Here is a 17,489-nt window from a genome sequence, read left to right on the forward strand (position 1 = left end):
TCATCTGCTATCAGAAAGAGGCAAAAGTTGGGTTCTGGTCAAATGGTAGGTTGCAGGAACAGAATCTTTCACATTCTGTATATCAGATACGCTGCAGACACAGATCAGACTACCGTGAAACAATTTATTTTAAAACTTAAAATGGAATTAATACTGTGAAAGCAACCAATGTAGATATGCCAGTCCATAACTGATACACTGCAGTGTTTTCAAAGTGTTCAAATGTTGGGCAACAAAGCCTAAAATTAGTTTGTACTAAAATGACTACACATTAATAGTTGCTTTGGTTAATGGTTCAAATTATATGAGCAATAAATGTTAATAAGAATGATTATTGATTTAATTGGGATATAGTAAGTGTACATATGCATGGTAGGTATTCACTCACCATTTTCCATTAGGAAGCTTTGGCTGCAATCAACACAGTAACATTCTTAATGCATGCAGTCCTGGTCCACATGGAAAAAGCCTGCAGCTTAACAAAAATGAGGTCGGAATCCAGTAGGATCCCTTCCTCACCTGAAAGCCATGTTATCTAGCAGTCCAATCCTATACATGTTTGTTTGTTCAATGGGCCTTTGTTTCAAGTAAGCATGCACAAGAGAGTAGCCAACATTTTCTAAGCAGTAATATTTGTAACTCTGCTTCAGAATACTACTCCCTTTTGGGCACTACCATGGGAAGGTACTTGACCCCGGCATTACAATTTGGTATCATCATCTTCAGAAGCAACTGAGAGTGAAGAGGAGGACGAGTTAGCCTAGAGAGAAAAAAAAACAACAGTAAACAAGTAAGAAACGCTCCCAGCAGCAGTCTGATCTAGTCTGGAATATTGGCCCAGTTTGCACGAACAAGGAAATGTGCAAATTTCTGGCCTTGTGGTTTGTCTCCTTGAGACAAACCAAGAGCAGGAAACCAGAAAAAATGGGTTCAGATGTAACACTCAGCCAAACCATAGCTTAGCTCTAAGGAGCATAGCAGCAGCAGGGCTGGGGGAAGAGTGCTGAGGGCACAATCCCCCCCCCCCCCGGAACTAGCACATTTGCTTGTTCACGCTAAGCCATGGTTTGGCTTAAAGTTACGTGCAAACCAGGTCAGAAGAAACAGCAATAACTGAGCATTATTAGCAGTATAACCACAAGGCTTAGTCATTCTGTGATTTAAGCATAGTCTGAGCATAAGCCCAGCCATGCCATGTCCATAGTTGTTCTGGCCAAATCATAGGACCACTTATTTGCAACCTAGCCATATAAACTTGGAACCGAATACCAGTGATTTAATTTAGGTTTTTGTCCAAATAAGCAAACTTAGGACTGCAACCTTGAGCAGATCCCTTTCCTCAGCCTTTATAAAGAAGGTAACTCACCCTCTCTCGTGGTTCTGGCAATGGTCCATCTGGCTCTGGGGCTTGTATCTCTGTGTAAGCAGGAGGGTCACTACTGCTGTCTGGTGGATCTGCCATGGGGGCAGTGATGGGCATATTCTGGGCCTTGAAGTACTGATAAGCTTCTTCTCCACATACTACTAGTTTCAGCTTCTTTCCACCATCATGGATTCTTGCCACGACATCGTCATAATCTTCATTCTCCACGTTTGCACCGTTGACTTCTATTAAGATGTCATCGATTTGCAGCCCTGCTCTTTCTGCTGGGCCACCCTCCTTTACCTGAAATTATATTGTATTAAAAAGCCAGGCATTTTATTGCTTGAAAGTGGGTGGGCAGAGTATGGTAAGGGGTAGTTCTGACCACTAAATTACTGCAGGCTAGGAAGCTTTGTACACTGTGAAGATACAATTAATGAAATGCAATAGTTAAAAATAGTGAGATGGTATTTCCTTCCTGGGGGTGCTGCCATTGCTTGCTGTGCTCACCAACCCCACCTACCTGCCAACCTCTTTGCCAACCCCTACTCCCTTTACATCTCACCCACCCATAGCCTACCCCCTCCCAGCTCACCCCAACCTTCCTTTAAATATGACTACAGTGATTTTTAGCTGGGGGAGCTCTTCAGAGAGCACTTTGCCAACCCTCTCTATGAAGCACCACCCACCCTCTTTTAAGCACAGCTGTAGTGATGCTTCAGAGAGCGGTTTTTACTTTTATTTATTTTCACATGTGGATTTAGAGCATGGGAGTTTGAAAACAAAATCAATGGTCATGTTCTTAGTTAGCAGGTGGCACAAAAGAAGTGGTAGCACAGAAATGGATAAGGTCCCGAGAGAAGGTTTGACGTGAAGTTAAAAAATGACGAGAATAAGACATCGCAAGATTTGGATGGAATTCAAGTGAATGTCAAAGAAATAATTGGCTGTCGATTTCTGGTGGCAATTCGTGAAACATCAAGCTACTGTGCAATGCACAGGTTTGGGGTTTCATATGCTTGCAGCTGCTTACCATGGCATGAAAAACGGATAGAATGCTGTCAATAGATCAGTGGTGAGGAAAAAAATCTGGGGCTTAACAGTACGGAGTAACTGAATGTGATCTAAACAGTTATGGAATGGAAGAAATAATATGAATTGTTCAGAAAACTTTGATTCCTTGTATTTATCAGAATTTGCATCATAAAAGAGGACTGGCCTTGATGTCTAACCTAAGCATGATGTAATATATGCACAGAATGGGTGACTTTTTGCTATAACTGTAATTATATAAATTTAAATAATTTTTAAAAGCTTCTTTCAACTCTTAATATTGTGCATGAGTCTTTCATGCTCCTCCTTGTGGCCATGCAGCAGCAAAAAGTGCAAGCCTGGGGCAAGGCTAGACTGAAAGTGGTCCCTGCATTGTGCACCTCTGGAGCAGAAGGGTTGGGCAGCTGCTGCTCATATTTGGCATCATGTTTATTTCACCAGCATATGGATTGGATTAATACCTCTTTGATGAACTGGCCAGGCAAACCTTTGATGGCATTCAGACGGAAGCCAAAGCCACTGGGACCCTTTACCAGATAGCAGAGTCTGGGCTTGTGATGCTCTTTCGCCGTATAACATGTTGGCACTTCAGCCTCACATGGAGATTGCACCGGTGTTGTGTGATAGTAGAGGCATGGGGATATCTTAGCCTTAGTAACCAAAAGGGGAAAAAAAGCATTTATTGCAAAATACACATTGCTACCAAACATCGTGCGATGATAAAACCTCCCTCACACATTTTGGGATATAATGAGCAATATTTTCCACTAAATATTTGCAAATCTCTTGCTTCTCTCTTCCGTAATAGCAGATGACAGACACATTCAGTCCCTCCTTTCCTCCGTTCCCTATATCCTATCAATTTATAAGCACACCGCAGAGAATGATGCAGGAACTTGTGTGGGTGGAATAAACTGGCTCTATGACATTTTGACCCTACAACTGTTGAAGAAGGAGTGAACATTTTACTCTGCTTTGAGTCATGTCATTAAATACTTTATATCTATCCCCCCCCCCAAAAAACACACACAAATAGCCTCCAACAATTTATAACATAAGCAAAGTAATATAAATGCATCTATACCTACTTGGCGCCTATATGTTCAGCTGGCAATATTCCATGCATTTTTCAAAAATTGAAAGATTGCATACAGATAAACAGAATTCTTCACCAGGAAAAGAGGAGCTGGTATGTATTTGCTAATTTGGTATGAGTCATTTTGCCAAAAGGGGAGGGAAAATATAGCATTGTAGGAAGTTCCACACCCTGCCAAGCCTTCTCAGCTTCCACCTGTGGCTTCTGAATCTCCGCCAGACTTTCAGGCTAACCCTTCCAACTTAGAAACTTGCTTATAAAAAGAATTAAAGTTGGCATTCTCCGCATATGTTACCAATTTCTATGCTTGCACTATGTAACTACAGATAGCTGCAGCTGTCTGATTACCCCCATCGTTTTGCTCATCATGTGACTTCCAAGTTAGCCGTGCTTGTGCGCAACTGTGTCTGTTACCATTTTGTACATGGCGTCGGTTTCGTCATCCACCACCAGCAGCACAGTCTTTTCACCAGACTTCCTGATTTTCTCCACGACAGCCTCGTGGTCCAGTGCTTCAACCGACTCTCCATTGACAGCCACCAGGATGTCGTTGTCCTTGAGACCAACTTCGGCTGCAGGGCTGCCAGAATCAATGTCCTTAATTAAGTGACCTGTACACAAAAATAAGAAAGGCCTGATACTTGGTAAAGTGCCTTAGTGGGTTTTTGTTTAAGACCATACCTGTGGCTTAGGGCTTTTAATGTTGTTTGACTACCTCACAGAATGCTGCCTTCTCAAGAAGTGCGAGTTACACTAGCAGGCAAATGGGACTGCAGCATTTTCCAGGTGAAAGAAATTGATTGGGCTCCAGATTTCTCAGATCTGAATTCTGTTTAATTATGAACTCAGGAAAATCATTTTCTATTAAGAACATTAGATGATCCAGGCTGGATTAGACCACATAAATAATGCTCTATCCCCACCTGCCATTTTTAAGATGACAGCATAGAGCACATCTGTTCACACAGTCATATGGGGGGGGGGGGTATCTAGCAATTATTTTTGCTGCTGCTACTGAATTACCTTTTATTGAGTGAATGTGATTGTTATATATTTATTAAATTTGTATACCACCCTTCGTCTGTAACTCTCAGGGCAGTTAACAGCATAAAATTACAAGAGAAAAACACAAAATACATAATAAAAACAAGAAAACAACAACAAGCAAATAACCCCCCACTCCCTCCCTACGAGCACATTTAAAAGGATATAGGGTGTTAGTCAAAGGCCAGATTGAAGAAGAATGTTTTTGTCTGATATATAAATGTGTATTCCACAAATGGAGAGCCGTGGTACAAATGCGATTTTTAATGAATTTTATAATTTTTGCACATATTCATCACACTTGTATGGGATAAGGTGTTTCATGAATGTAATAAGATAGACCATACCTTTACCATTCTGTTCCATTCTCAGGTAGAATCCATAACCATTTTTTCCTTTTGCCAGCTCCAGCCTTCGGGGTTTGTGGGGCAATAATTTCAAACTTGCCGTTTCTCTCCTCAGCTGCATGTTCTGCCTCTTGTAATACTGATCGGTTTCTTTATTTGACACCAGAAACACAAGTCGATTTCCAGACCTCCTCACCTGGGAACACAGACATACAATGCTTAGAGGTAGTACTTCAGCCATGTCAAACAGTGGGACAGGGCTGAGGAGCATTTTATATGCAAAGTGCTGATGTGGATGAGGTGACCTTGGAAATCCCTAGTCAGCACAAAACATCTTTTCTGATGGCATTTTCATAAGTGAGGCTTAAATTGTTCTGAACTGCATTTATGAATCCTACAGTGTCTGGAGTGTATGTTCGATTGCTCTTCCACATTCAGACATGGCCCAACTATTTATTCACTTTGGATCTGAGTACTTAACACTAACACAAATTTTTCAGCCCTGAATCTACTACGTATGCAACTTGAGTGGAAGGCATGACAGTAGATAGCTAGACACCAGTCACTCAGCCCTGTGGATGGGCTAGGCTGGGGAAACTATTAGAAATAAGTTTTAGGTGTTAAATATTTTAGAGGCTATGCAATAAGCCTTGCCTAAAAGCTCTGTTCACACATTACTCACATGGAAGGCACATGGGTATAGGTAGAGGTAAAGGACCCCTGGACAGTTACGTCCAGTCAAAGTCGACTATGGGGTTGCAGCGCTCATCTTGCTTTCAGGCTGAGGGAGCTGGCATTTGTCCACAGACAGATTTCCGGGTCATGTGGCCAGCATGACTAAACCGTTACTGGCGCAACAGGACACCGTGACAGAAGCCAGAGCGCATGGAAATGCCGTTTACCTTCCCACCACAGCGGTACCTATTTATCTACATGCACTGGTGTGCTTTCGAACTGCTAGGTTCGAAAGGAGCTGGGTCAGAGCAATGGGAGCACACTCTGTCACGGGGATTCTAACCACTTACCTTTCAATCGGCAAGCCCAAGAGGCTCAGTGGTTTAGACCACAGCGCCACCCGCAGAGGTGGGAGATCTTTTGGGGCCAACTTTAACGGATGGCCAGGGCAACCCACCTGTCAATCACCTGTCATGCTTAATGAAACTCGGTGGTAGAGCATCTGCTTTGCATGCAGGAGGTCCCAGGTTCAATGTCTGGCATCTCCAGGGAGGAGAGGCCTGAAACCCTGAAGAGCAACTGCCAGTGAATATAGATAATTCCAAGTAATATGGAGCAACGGTCTGACTTTGGCAGCTTACGTTCCTATGCTTAAGCAGACAGATACATACAGTGGTACCTCGGGTTACAGACACTTCAGGTTACAGACGCTTCAGGTTACAGACTCAGAAATAGTAACCCAGAAATAGTACCTCGGGTTAAGAACTTTGCTTCAGGATGAGAACAGAAATTGCGCAGCTGCAGCAGCAGGAGGCCCATTAGCTAAAGTGGTGCTTCAGGTTAAGAACAGTTTCAGGTTAAGAACGGACCTCCAGAATGAATTAAGTTCTTAACCCGAGGTACCACTGTACTGTGATGAGTTAACACTGGGAAAATGGTTGCCTGCATTCATTCATTCAGGACCACAATCTTAGATCTGTGGGGGAAAACCTAACCAACGATTGAGGAACAGGGTGGAGGCTGAGGTCTTGAGGTTTAGGCTTGGAGATACCTTCTCGACTACTTCCTCATGAGTGTCGTTTTCCACATTCTCTCCATTGATTTCGATCAGGCGGTCATTGGGCTGCACTCCGGCTAATGCAGCTGGTCCTTGTGGGGCCAAATCTATAATGAACAATCCCTTATGACCTGGAATAGACAGAACCAGGACAGATCTAAATAACTCACCATGTTCTGTGTTACTCAGCAATGGCATAACAATAGGAGCCCTATAGACTTGAGACAGTTTTGTTCAAGGAACATGAAATGGCAGTAAACTTGTGATCCAACTGGAAATAACCATGTCTGCTTTCTATGCCCCAGGAATTCAAGAGGGAAGCCATTCACTCTCTGAGGCCCAACCTTTCTTTATGCCATGTTCAATACTGCCATGGGGAAGATTATTATACTTGTTTATGTTGGTTGATGATTGCCACCAGCAAGAATAGTTGCTTATTAAATACTACTTGTTTTCCCATTGTTTATCAGCACCTGGCTTATGATTGTATTGCCATATGTAAGTGCTTCCTGTCTTGAAAGGAACAAATCTTTCTTGGGCAGTTACAAAATGTGCCAGTGACTGCCAGCATGAAACACGGTAAAAATACCTAGATAGAGATCTTTCTTTATACCCTTGGATATAATTTTTAAGAGTTGTGACAAAAAGCGGATATATTGCATCCACCTCAGTTCTCTTGCTGTTATTGTGGAAGACACTTTCATTGCCAAGTACTTGCAGTCATATTATATTATTATTATTAGTTGTTGTTATTATTCCACATTACCTGAGATTTTCAGAAGGTAAAATTTAAAATCTTTTGTTTTCCAAAAACAGCTTATCTGCGTCTTCATCAAATGTAGACTTACCAAGCTAAATGTTGTCCAGTCACAAAAAGATTTGTATTTCTCACACCCAAAAACATAATTTTAAGACCCCTCACTGAAGAAATTTGCCAAAATTAATTTTCACCCCCTAAAATGCTACACTCTGCTGCCCCACATCTCATTTCAATGGAAAACCACTCAGATGCTGTGTGATGTGTGAATCAGCTGTAGGGGGAAAATGTATGTGCTAGCCTGTCCCTGTAGCTGAAATGTTTCCAACCAAAGCCTTTATATTTCCAGAAGGTTTGTGCTGTTCCTTCTGGCACTTCAGCAGAGTTTCAGAATAATTCGAATACCTTTTCATATCATTACCATGAGAACTCACAATCCAAATAATGGTCTTCAACAAAGGGCTTGGGAACATGTGCTTTCTATGAAAGCAAAATAAATAAATTGTATTGAACTACCAAGCCCACCGCCAGCTCCAGAATGCATACAATGCATATTATATAATGCTACATGTGCATTGTCTGTGTTTATTGTTCTCACCTTCCGTTGTCTTCAGAGAGAAGCCATAGCTGTTTTTTTCTTTCACCAGATAGCAGAGGCGGGGGGGTGTAACTGGGCCAGGTTCTCCATTTGTCACAACTGAAGTGTTTTCTGCTTGCTGCTGGACTGGTAATGTTTGACCCAACTCTTCAAAATTGACCCCTTCCTTATGTGCATCTTCATAAGATTTTTCATCCAAAACAAGGAATGATACAGAGTCCACACTTTCCCTAACTAAATCAGCCACCTGTATGGGGCAGAACGAGCGTTTCAGTAGTAATCACAGGTAGTAGTAAAATAGCTCATCTAAGTATTTCCTGTTGCCTTGTACAAGAGGAGACCTACTGACAAAGGAGACTGCAGGATACGTGCAATACATATTGGGGACAAAATACAGTAGTCACAATCCAGGAATCCCATAAAGTTACCTCTGGGTGCCCATGCTGGAGGGGGGAAACAGAAAACGTTTGGTGTAGCAAATCTCTAATGATATATCTACACTACGGATACAAATGGGTTTAATAGTCAATTCCTCTAGGAAACTGGAGTGCTGTGAGTGGAGACCTGCAAGTTATATATGCCCAAAGGTTTCAGCCCTATGCACATGGGTTACCCAGGAGTAAATCTTATTAAATGTAATGGGACAAACATGCCACAGGGAGCAGTTCGGTCTGTATAAACTGCTTGCCAGTTAAGGCTGCTCTCAATATTAAAAGGCCCTGCTGCATGTTTCATGAAAAGAGAGGCTGCCTATGGCTAGAAGCATGGCCTTTTTAGTCATGGCCCTGGGGCTAAGTCCTGAGGGCCACATTCACCCTTGGCTAACCCCTCAGAGGCCACATGTCCACGATGGGTGTGACTAAAAGTTGGTGGAGCTATCCCATACTCTCATACTCCCCCTTTTTGTTGATGTCACCCAAACTGGTAGGATCTTAGGTGGGCAGAAAAATTGTTGGAGGGGCCAGATCAGGCCACCGACCTGCAGGTTAGCCACCCCTGGGCTAAGGAGTCATGTCCCTCATCATAGTTAGCTCAGTTAGTTAGAGTATGGTGCTGATAATGCCAAGGTTTCAGGTTCGATACCCATATGGGCCACCTGCATTGCAGGTGGTTGGACTAGATGATCCTTGGGATCCCTTCCAACACTACGATTCTATGATTTAGAAATGCCTTTGGGAACTGCCAGACTTTTAACAGAGGAGATGGGCAATTGCTGAATAATTTTATTGCTGCTGCAAATGATCAAGGCGGTGGTGGTTATGGTTATTTTATCGGTTTAAATCAATGTAAGGCACCCTGAGTTTTTTGAAAAGGTAAAGATTTTAAATTGATGAGCCCGGGATCAGGCCGCATGATGTACCAATATTTCCTGTTTGTCTGGCAGCAGAAAGGACCCCCAAATGAAATTGTTCTATACCGTTCCATGATCTTCTTTGTCTACAAAAATCCCATTGACCCTCAGGACTCTGTCTCCATCTTTCAGGCCAGCCTTCTCAGCTGGACTCCCCTTTGCCACATTCCGGATCAGGTGCCCTGCTTTATATTTCTCAAGGCGCAGACAGAATCCATAGTTCTCTGCCTCTTTTCTGGTCAGCTTGCATTCCCTGGGCCGAAGAGGAGACATCATTTCTGTCACAAGGGATAAAAAATAATAATATTACTCTGCTGGCAAAGATGCTCATGGAAGGAAAAAGAGCCTTGTTAAGGAAAACTAGTCCAGTGGAATGAGCCAAAGAAGGTGCTCATAAAAGGAACCAGGACAATTATAGAAATACTGAGACAATTCCAGGTTTTGATTTTTTTTTGTGGGGACAGAGAAGAAGGTACTGATTAATCTGGATTATTTTTCTCTGAGAGATAAATTGATGCCCTGATTATTCATAGCACTTTAGCAAGATTTTTCTTTGAAAATACTATGTAGACATCACACATTACTAGAATAAACGACACAAGCTACTCATTAATGATTTTTTTAAAATTGTTTGTCATTCCCTCTCATTTGCACATAGCAACTCACACTTGGTTCAGGCCTCTTGTACAGCACAAACACATATTGACTGACTCACCAACTAGCCAAGGCTATCACAGAGTTAGTGAGGACCACAACATCTCTTACAGGGACAGCTTAGTTCCCTCATTATTTGCGTGTCCAAGGGGCAGTGGGGCCATGCCACTGATCCTGCTTTCAAAGCCACATGGCATCTCTCAGCTGTACTCCTGATGTCCACATGCTAGTCATGGATGTCTTTAGGGGGGAAGCCTATGCATGTTGTCTTTCCCCCTGCAGATAACTATAGATAACACACAGAAATCGGGGATAGTGTGCAGCTTATTCAGCGGAGCCAGCAGTGTGAGAAAGCAAATCTTAGGCATATGATGAAGTATGGTGAAAGAAAGCATAGAACTCATAGGCAGGATTCCACAAATCTGGTCGCCAGAACAAATGAATGGCAACCACCCCTCCATCCAGCGTATAGCACAAAAAATCCTCTCTCTTTTCCCGGAGTTCCTATACAGTAAACTGAAGAGGGGTTGAGAAAAGAGGCCTTTGAACTGTTGTTTGGAAAAGGTAAGAAATAACAGGAGTCTCTCATGCATGCTGCTTGCAGGTTTATTGCTGCTGCCGCTTTGCTGTGAGTTTGTGTGGAGGGCTCTTCCCCCTGCAAGCCCATTCTCCACCTTGGGTCTGGGGGCGGGCCCCATACTCCACCTCAGCATATAAGGCTCCAAGGAGGCCTCGGGACATTGCTGCTGCCGCTTCGCCGTGAGTTTGTGGGGAGGGCTCTCCCCCCTGCAAGCCCACTTCACCAGGCCAGGGGGCGGGGCCCAAACTCACCACCGCCACAACTTTAAGGACACTGGTGCTGCTGCAGCAAATGTTTAAAATGTTTTTATATATTTTAAAGTGTTCTAAAAGTGTTTTTACTTTTTACTTTGTTGTACCACCATAAATGGTGGTTTTTATCCATGTATTTTTATTTTGTTTTGTTTTATTTTGGGTTGGGGTGGGATGGTTGTTGAGTGGGGTGGGGATTGGTTTTGTTTTGGTGTAATTGTTTTTTGTTTGTTTGTTTGCTTTTATATTTTGTAAATGGAGGCGAGTATGAGGCTTGGGATTCCTACTGTGGAGGGGCGAGGGAGGTATGGCGGTGGGGGCAGATGTCATAGGCGAAGGGGATCGAGATACGGATATGCTTGTACCCCTTCCAATCTGCGCCCCATCCCGAGAGATGAAGGTAGGGTGAGCAAGGATTACTCACCTCCGTCACTGGTGTTGTGCAATGCCAGGTCTATAGGCAACAAAACCGCCACCCTGTGAGATTTCTTCATCTCGGGGGGGGGGGGTCGACCTGGCTTGTGTGATGGAGACCTGGGTGCGCGAAGGGGATACCGTTACCTTACGAGAGATGGCGCCCCCGGGTTTCTCCGTCCTCCACCAGTCGCGGACTGTGGGCTGGGGGGAGGGGTGGCATTATTAATCCGGGAAGATTGTTCTTTCAGGGCTCTACCATCGCCATCGATCCCCGCCATTGAATGTGTTGGCCTAGTGTGGGGCTCCGAGGTGAGCTTGGCTGTCTGGCTGGTGTACCGGCCACCTAGCGCACCAGCAGCCACCCTGTCAGGCCTGCTGGAGGCAGTGGCCGGCTGGGCCTTGGAGTTCCCTAACCTATTGGTATTGGGGGACTTCAACATCCATGCTGATGCCACTCCCTCCTCACAGGCTCTGGACCTGGTGTCTTCCATGGCGACACTAGGGCTCTCCCAGTTTGTTTCAGGCCCCACACATCAAGCAGGCCACACGCTGGATTTGATCTTTGGCGTCGGTATAGATGTGATCATGTTTCCTTCGATGAAGGTGCCATGGTCTGATCACTACGCTCTGAAAGCCAGGATTGACTTTCCACCCCCACCCTGCTTAGGTGGCGAGCCGATTTGGGCTCGCCCGCAGAGGCTGATGGACCCTGATAGATTCCGTCAAGCCTTGCGGGACCTTTCTCCCCCTGGCGACTCATTGACTGAGCTTGTTGAGGGCTGGAATACCCAGCTCCTGGCAGCCATCAATGAGATCGCACCTAAGCGCCCACTGCGACCCCGCAGAAACCGGGCTCCCTGGTTTACCGAGGAGCTCCAGAAAATGAAGCGGGACCTCAGACGGCTAGAGCGAGTATGGCGGGGTGCCTGTGACGGAGCCTCAAGAACATCTTATAGGGCTTTTATGAAAACCTACGAGATGGCAGTGAAGGCCGCTAAGAAGTCCTACTTCTCGGCCTCCATTGCATCCGCTAGCTCTCACCAGGCGCAATTATTTAGTATAATTCGGTCTTTAACGTCCCTCGAAGGACAGCCAAATTTAAATAACAATTTGACACACAGCTGTGAGGCATTTGCGAGCTTTTTTGCGGAGAAGGTCCTGTTGCTCTGCCATGACCTCCCTGCCAATTTGCATACAATAAAGGAACTGGAGGCCCCTCGACTGTCCTCGGGTCCAGTATTGGACCACTTTGACCGGATATCCCCAGCCGATGTGGACAGACTTCTCCGAGCTGGAAAGCCCACCACTTGTCCTCTTGACCTGTGCCCGTCCTGGCTGATTAGAGTGTGTCCAGACGAGGTGCGGGCCCCCCTGGGGGATATCATCAATTTGTCCCTTGGCACTGGGACATTCCCAGGGGAACTGAAGGAGGCAGTGGTGCGCCCGCTTTTAAAGAAAACATCATTAGATCCCTTAGATCTATCCAATTACCGCACGGTTTCGAATCTTCCATTCCTGGGTAAGGTGATTGAGAGAGCGGTTGCTGAACAGCTTGGTAGGTTTCTGGATGAAACATCGGCTCTGGATCCATTCCAGTCCAGCTTCCGCGCTGGTCATGGGACCGAGACGGCTCTGGTCACCCTAACAGATGATCTCTGCAGGCAGCTGGATCGAAGCGGGTCGGGGCTGCTGATTCTTCTATACCTGTCAGCAGCCTTCGACATGGTCGATCACGAACTCCTGGACCACCGCCTTGCCGACGTGGGGATCCAGGGCACAGTCCTTCAATGGCTGCGCTCGTTTCTCTCTGGTCGGGGACAGAGGGTGGCGCTTGGGGGGGAATTGTCATCCCGCCACTCCTTGGTGTGTGGAGTGCCCCAGGGTGCAATACTCTCCCCGATGCTTTTTAACATCTTTATGCGCCCCCTCGCCCAGCTTGTCCGGAGTTTTGGGCTGGGCTGCCATCAGTATGCTGATGACACCCAACTCTATCTGTTGATGGATGGCCATCCTGACTCGGCCCCAGACACACTGATCAGATGCTTGGAAGCTGTGGCTGGATGGTTACGTGGGAGCCGGTTGAAGTTAAATCCTTCGAAGACAGAGGTCCTCTGGCTGGGACGGGACGATATGGGATTGAGGGGGCAACTCCCATCTCTTGCGGGGGTGCAATTAGTGCCAGCACCGTCTGTTAAGAGTTTGGGTGTATAATCTTCGATACCTCCCTCTCCATGGAGGCGCAGATTGCAGCTATAACAAAGGCGGCATTTTTTCATCTCCGCCAAGCTAAGCAGTTGGCTCTTTAACCTCTCTCGCCCTGACCTAGCCACTGTGATCCACACGACGGTCACCTCCAGACTGGATTATTGTAACTCGCTCTACGTGGGGCTGCCCTTGAGACTGACCCAGAAACTCCAGCGGGTACAGAATGGCGCAGCGAGACTCCTTACGGGGTCTTTGCTGCGAGATCACATTCATCCGGTGCTATACCAGCTGCACTGGCTCCCGGTGGAGTACAGGATCAGGTTTAAGGTGCTGGTTTTAACCTTCAAAGCCCTATACGGCCTAGGACCCTCGTACCTACGGGACCGCCTCTCCTGGTATGCCCCACAGAGGAACTTACGGTCTTCAAATAAAAACATCTTGAAGGTCCCAGGCCACAGAGAGGTTAGGCTGGCCTCAACTAGAGCCAGGGCTTTTTCGGCTGAGGCTCCAACCTGATGGAACGCTCTGTCACAAGAGACTAGGGCCCTGAAGGACTTGACATCTTTCCGCAGGGCCTGCAAGACAGAGCTGTTCCACCAGGCCTTTGGTCAGGGCGCAGCCTGACTCCCTCCTTTGGCAATCTTTACAAAACTTTAGTTTATGGTTGCCATCAATTTTGACTTTAATTAATTTTTATAATGTTTTTATAATGTTGCACTATTTTAGTGTTGTTAGCCGCCCTGAGCCCGGCTTCGGCTGGGGAGGGCGGGATATAAATAAAATTTATTGTTATTATTATTATTATTATTATTGTAAAATGCACATTCCTTTCTAGGCAAAATGCCTACTTCAAGGCAGCTTATCGTGTTTTATCTTAACACATTGTAACTAAATAAAATGGAATAAAAAATTAACCAGCAAGAATAAAAACAGAAGGGGGGAAACAACCATGGGAAATACACTTACTCAAATAACACATTTTTCAGTGGCCTCTTAAAAGCAGGCAATGAGGGGGGCAGCCGGATGAAGCTCCCTGGGGCAAATGCTTCATAATCCAGATGCCACAGTGGAGAAGACTCTCTCTCTTTTTCTTATTGACTACACTTCTATTAGAAGGAGTTGAGGGGACAACCAGAAATGGAGCAATATTCTCAATGGGCTCAGGTGGGAGATCTCAGAGGAGAGATGAGCTCTTATTCTATTTGAGGTAACGGTAAAACCTCTTTACAAAGCCCAGTGCTAGGTGAAAGACTAAGTTCTCTGCCTGAGTCCTCCCACTGTGCAAAGGCAAGGGATAGGTGGTAACCACAGATAATTGTTGGCTAATAAGCTAAGTTAAATTCTGCTGAACCTGTTCCCCACTCCAGAGGAGCAGGGCAGCTTAGTAATGATGCTGCAGTTCCAGTGCTCTGTAATAATTGTGTACTTTGATCACCCTTGCTTTGCTGGTAGTATACTATAATCTAGATGATGTAGTTAATATGTAAAGAGATGATGGTTAATGAGTGGAAGATTGGACTAAGTGGCATTCTGCTTCCCTGCACGTATTATTCTTGTCATTCTAATTACCACTGAACAGCTGATTCCTGGCTCCCTAGTCATATTATTTAATAAAACGAATACCTGTATTTTTTTATATAAAAAAAGCTCCAATCACAAACTAGCAGTTCTAGCTTAACACAAGCCCATTTGCTTGACAAGTACTATCTATAGGGTCTTCCTATGTTTTGTTGAAGGTGGGAGCAGGATCACCCCATGGGTCCCACCTCTGCCCTCTACAAATGTTCATCATAACCTGTGCGAGAGCCCAAATGTGATCAGGAACAGAATAGACAGGGCCCTGTAATGCAAGCAAGCTCATTTACAGGTGTGCATAGGCTAGGAAGCCAGCAAGCATGATCCCACTCCCCTATGAGCTATGCACAGTCAGCATAATGTGTGCTTATTCCTTCTTTTCATAGCTAATTTGCAAGAAAAGGGGCACACACTTTTAATAAACATAGTGTAATCAAATTTGAGAAACTCTAAACAAATAAATAAAAATTCAGCATGTGGAATCAGATGGATTCCTGTGATTCTTATCATTTGTGTATATATTACACACAAGTTTCTAGCTCTCAGAATTACATGAAAGTGATAAGGCAGGAACCTTGACCCAAAACCCAGCAATCTTTTTTTAAAAAAAACACACACAACAAAATCTGAAGGAGAAGAGTCAGGGAAAAAACTTACCTGCTTGTGTAGTTTGCCCTCAGAATTTTCTTCTGCAGTCTCTCATGCTGCTGTACCAGTATGCACAGCTACATTTCAAATGAACAAAGGTTGATTTAAAAGATGATTTATTTAACAGGCTTCTTTGCATTTGTTCGCCTTCTTGATAACCAATCTTTTCTCCACCCCCACACCTCTCAGCTGAGTAGCATTGGGCTTTCCTCAGAAACTTTGGATTCCTCCTTAGTAATGCATCACAGGTGCCAAGATTCTCACATGGATCAGAGCCAAGAGCAGCCACGTGTCTCACTCTGAATTAAAAGGACAGCCCAAGTCCAAATTAAAAGAGCCCTAATGGAGAACAGGGGTCTTGAAGTTGCACATCAATATTCGGCACCGGGATAGGAACCGGAACAGGCACAGCAGTTCAGAATGTCCCCCACTATAAGACTGTTATTGTACTTCAGTTTAAATTATTGTAGGTCTCTTTAAATTTGCATCTACACATATAAACTATGCTGTCATCTTTCATCCTATTTTTGGGGTGGGGGTGGGGGTGGGGGTGGGAGGGGTGTTGATGCAGGCCTACCTATGGTTGACACCCACCATTCCTGTTTCCTCCCAGAGCTGAGCGGGACCAGGGATACTCCATTATGGACCTAAGACTTATGCAAAACTGGTCTCGCAGCAAAGTAATTCATCAAAAGCATCTCATATAAAAAACGGATGCAGACAAAACGCAACCTGGCAATTTCATCAGGGCTGAATAATCCAAGGCCTACTCGCAGACATGACACTGTATCTTTCCTCCCTCTTTGCGGATCAAAGTATACCCCCCAAAAGGGTAGGCCACATTTGATCTCAGATATCTAGAAATAATCATACAACAGGATGACATTTGGCTCTCCCACAATAAGAGCACCAATATGCATTCATAAGATCAGCTTTTCGTTCGCACGCTCAATCATATTTTGAAATGCTGAATATAATAAAACGAGATACCCCATACCTTGCCAGAGTGAGGCCTCTGTGGTCTCTTAACCGGGGAGCTGATATCTGGCTCCAGGACCATAGCACTGCTTGGATGAATCCACACCCGCTCTCGTTCCCTTTTCCAGCAAAGCTACTGACCTAATTCCCATGAAGCACCTGTAAACCTTTAGGGCTTATCCAACGCAGACGTAAACTGGCTTAGTGGTGATTTCCTCTCGCCAGGGAACCTGGGAGGAATCGTTCTGCAAGAAAAAAGCAAGGGATCTCTAACTCAGAAAAGAGAACCAAAGGAGTTCTCAAGTTCTGCCTTCAGGTAGTTGTCTCTGTAATTCCAATCACTATGCCACTAACAGAATTATTAGCCCTACAATCTCCAGGATCCTTGGGGAGAAATGAAACTGGTTAAGCTGGTATAAAACCTATATGCAATAGATTTGGAGTGCAGAGATGCCCTTCGTTTCTGCTCCAGGCTGGAAGAGGGCAGGGGAAGTACTGGCTTGCTTAACACCATGAAAGTACAGAGTGCTCTGACAGACAGTGTTGAAAAAACGGAATGAAAAGAAATCACCGTTAAGTGCTGCAGAGTGATAAACAAGGCACAGGCAGTAATAGCAGTTATTAAAATCTTCCTGCTAGGTTAGGCTCATAAGATCAAGGAAATTTAAGCATTGCCAACTTCTTCAGAGATTTCTAAGGAGGGGCTGTGGAAAAGTCAGTTTAGAATGCTTTGAGATTACAATCTGTTTTGCTAAGCCTGGAAATTTACCTGCCTATTTTGTTCCCCACACTCCGAAACCTAGGCTGTGTACATACCCCATGCATTTAAAGCATATGTTG

The 17,489-nt window shown here is 44.8% G+C and overlaps 1 protein-coding gene across 2 annotated transcripts; it reads right to left on the reverse strand.

Annotated features, from left to right (window-relative positions):
- Positions 1-104: 104 nt before the first annotated feature.
- Positions 105-17,154, reverse strand: PDZK1 (PDZ domain containing 1). 2 transcript variants are annotated; one of them, XM_081001517.1, is made up of 10 exons: positions 16,669-17,154; positions 15,681-15,739; positions 9,408-9,619; positions 7,991-8,237; positions 6,630-6,766; positions 4,904-5,099; positions 3,927-4,123; positions 2,878-3,066; positions 1,367-1,666; positions 105-760 (listed from the first exon to the last, which is right to left on the reverse strand). In XM_081001517.1, the coding sequence occupies exons 3-10, from the start codon at positions 9,615-9,617 to the stop codon at positions 701-703; spliced, it is 1,536 nt and encodes a 511-aa protein (XP_080857643.1). In that variant the 5' UTR covers positions 9,618-9,619; positions 15,681-15,739; positions 16,669-17,154; the 3' UTR covers positions 105-700. The 2 variants fall into 2 exon arrangements, with proteins under 2 accessions (XP_080857643.1, XP_080857644.1); XM_081001518.1 differs by having other exon boundaries at positions 15,681-15,748.
- Positions 17,155-17,489: the final 335 nt, after the last annotated feature.

Source organism: Podarcis pityusensis (assembly GCF_964106645.2).
Source record: "Podarcis pityusensis genome assembly, chromosome: 4".
Taxonomy (NCBI): Eukaryota; Metazoa; Chordata; class Lepidosauria; order Squamata; family Lacertidae; genus Podarcis; species Podarcis pityusensis.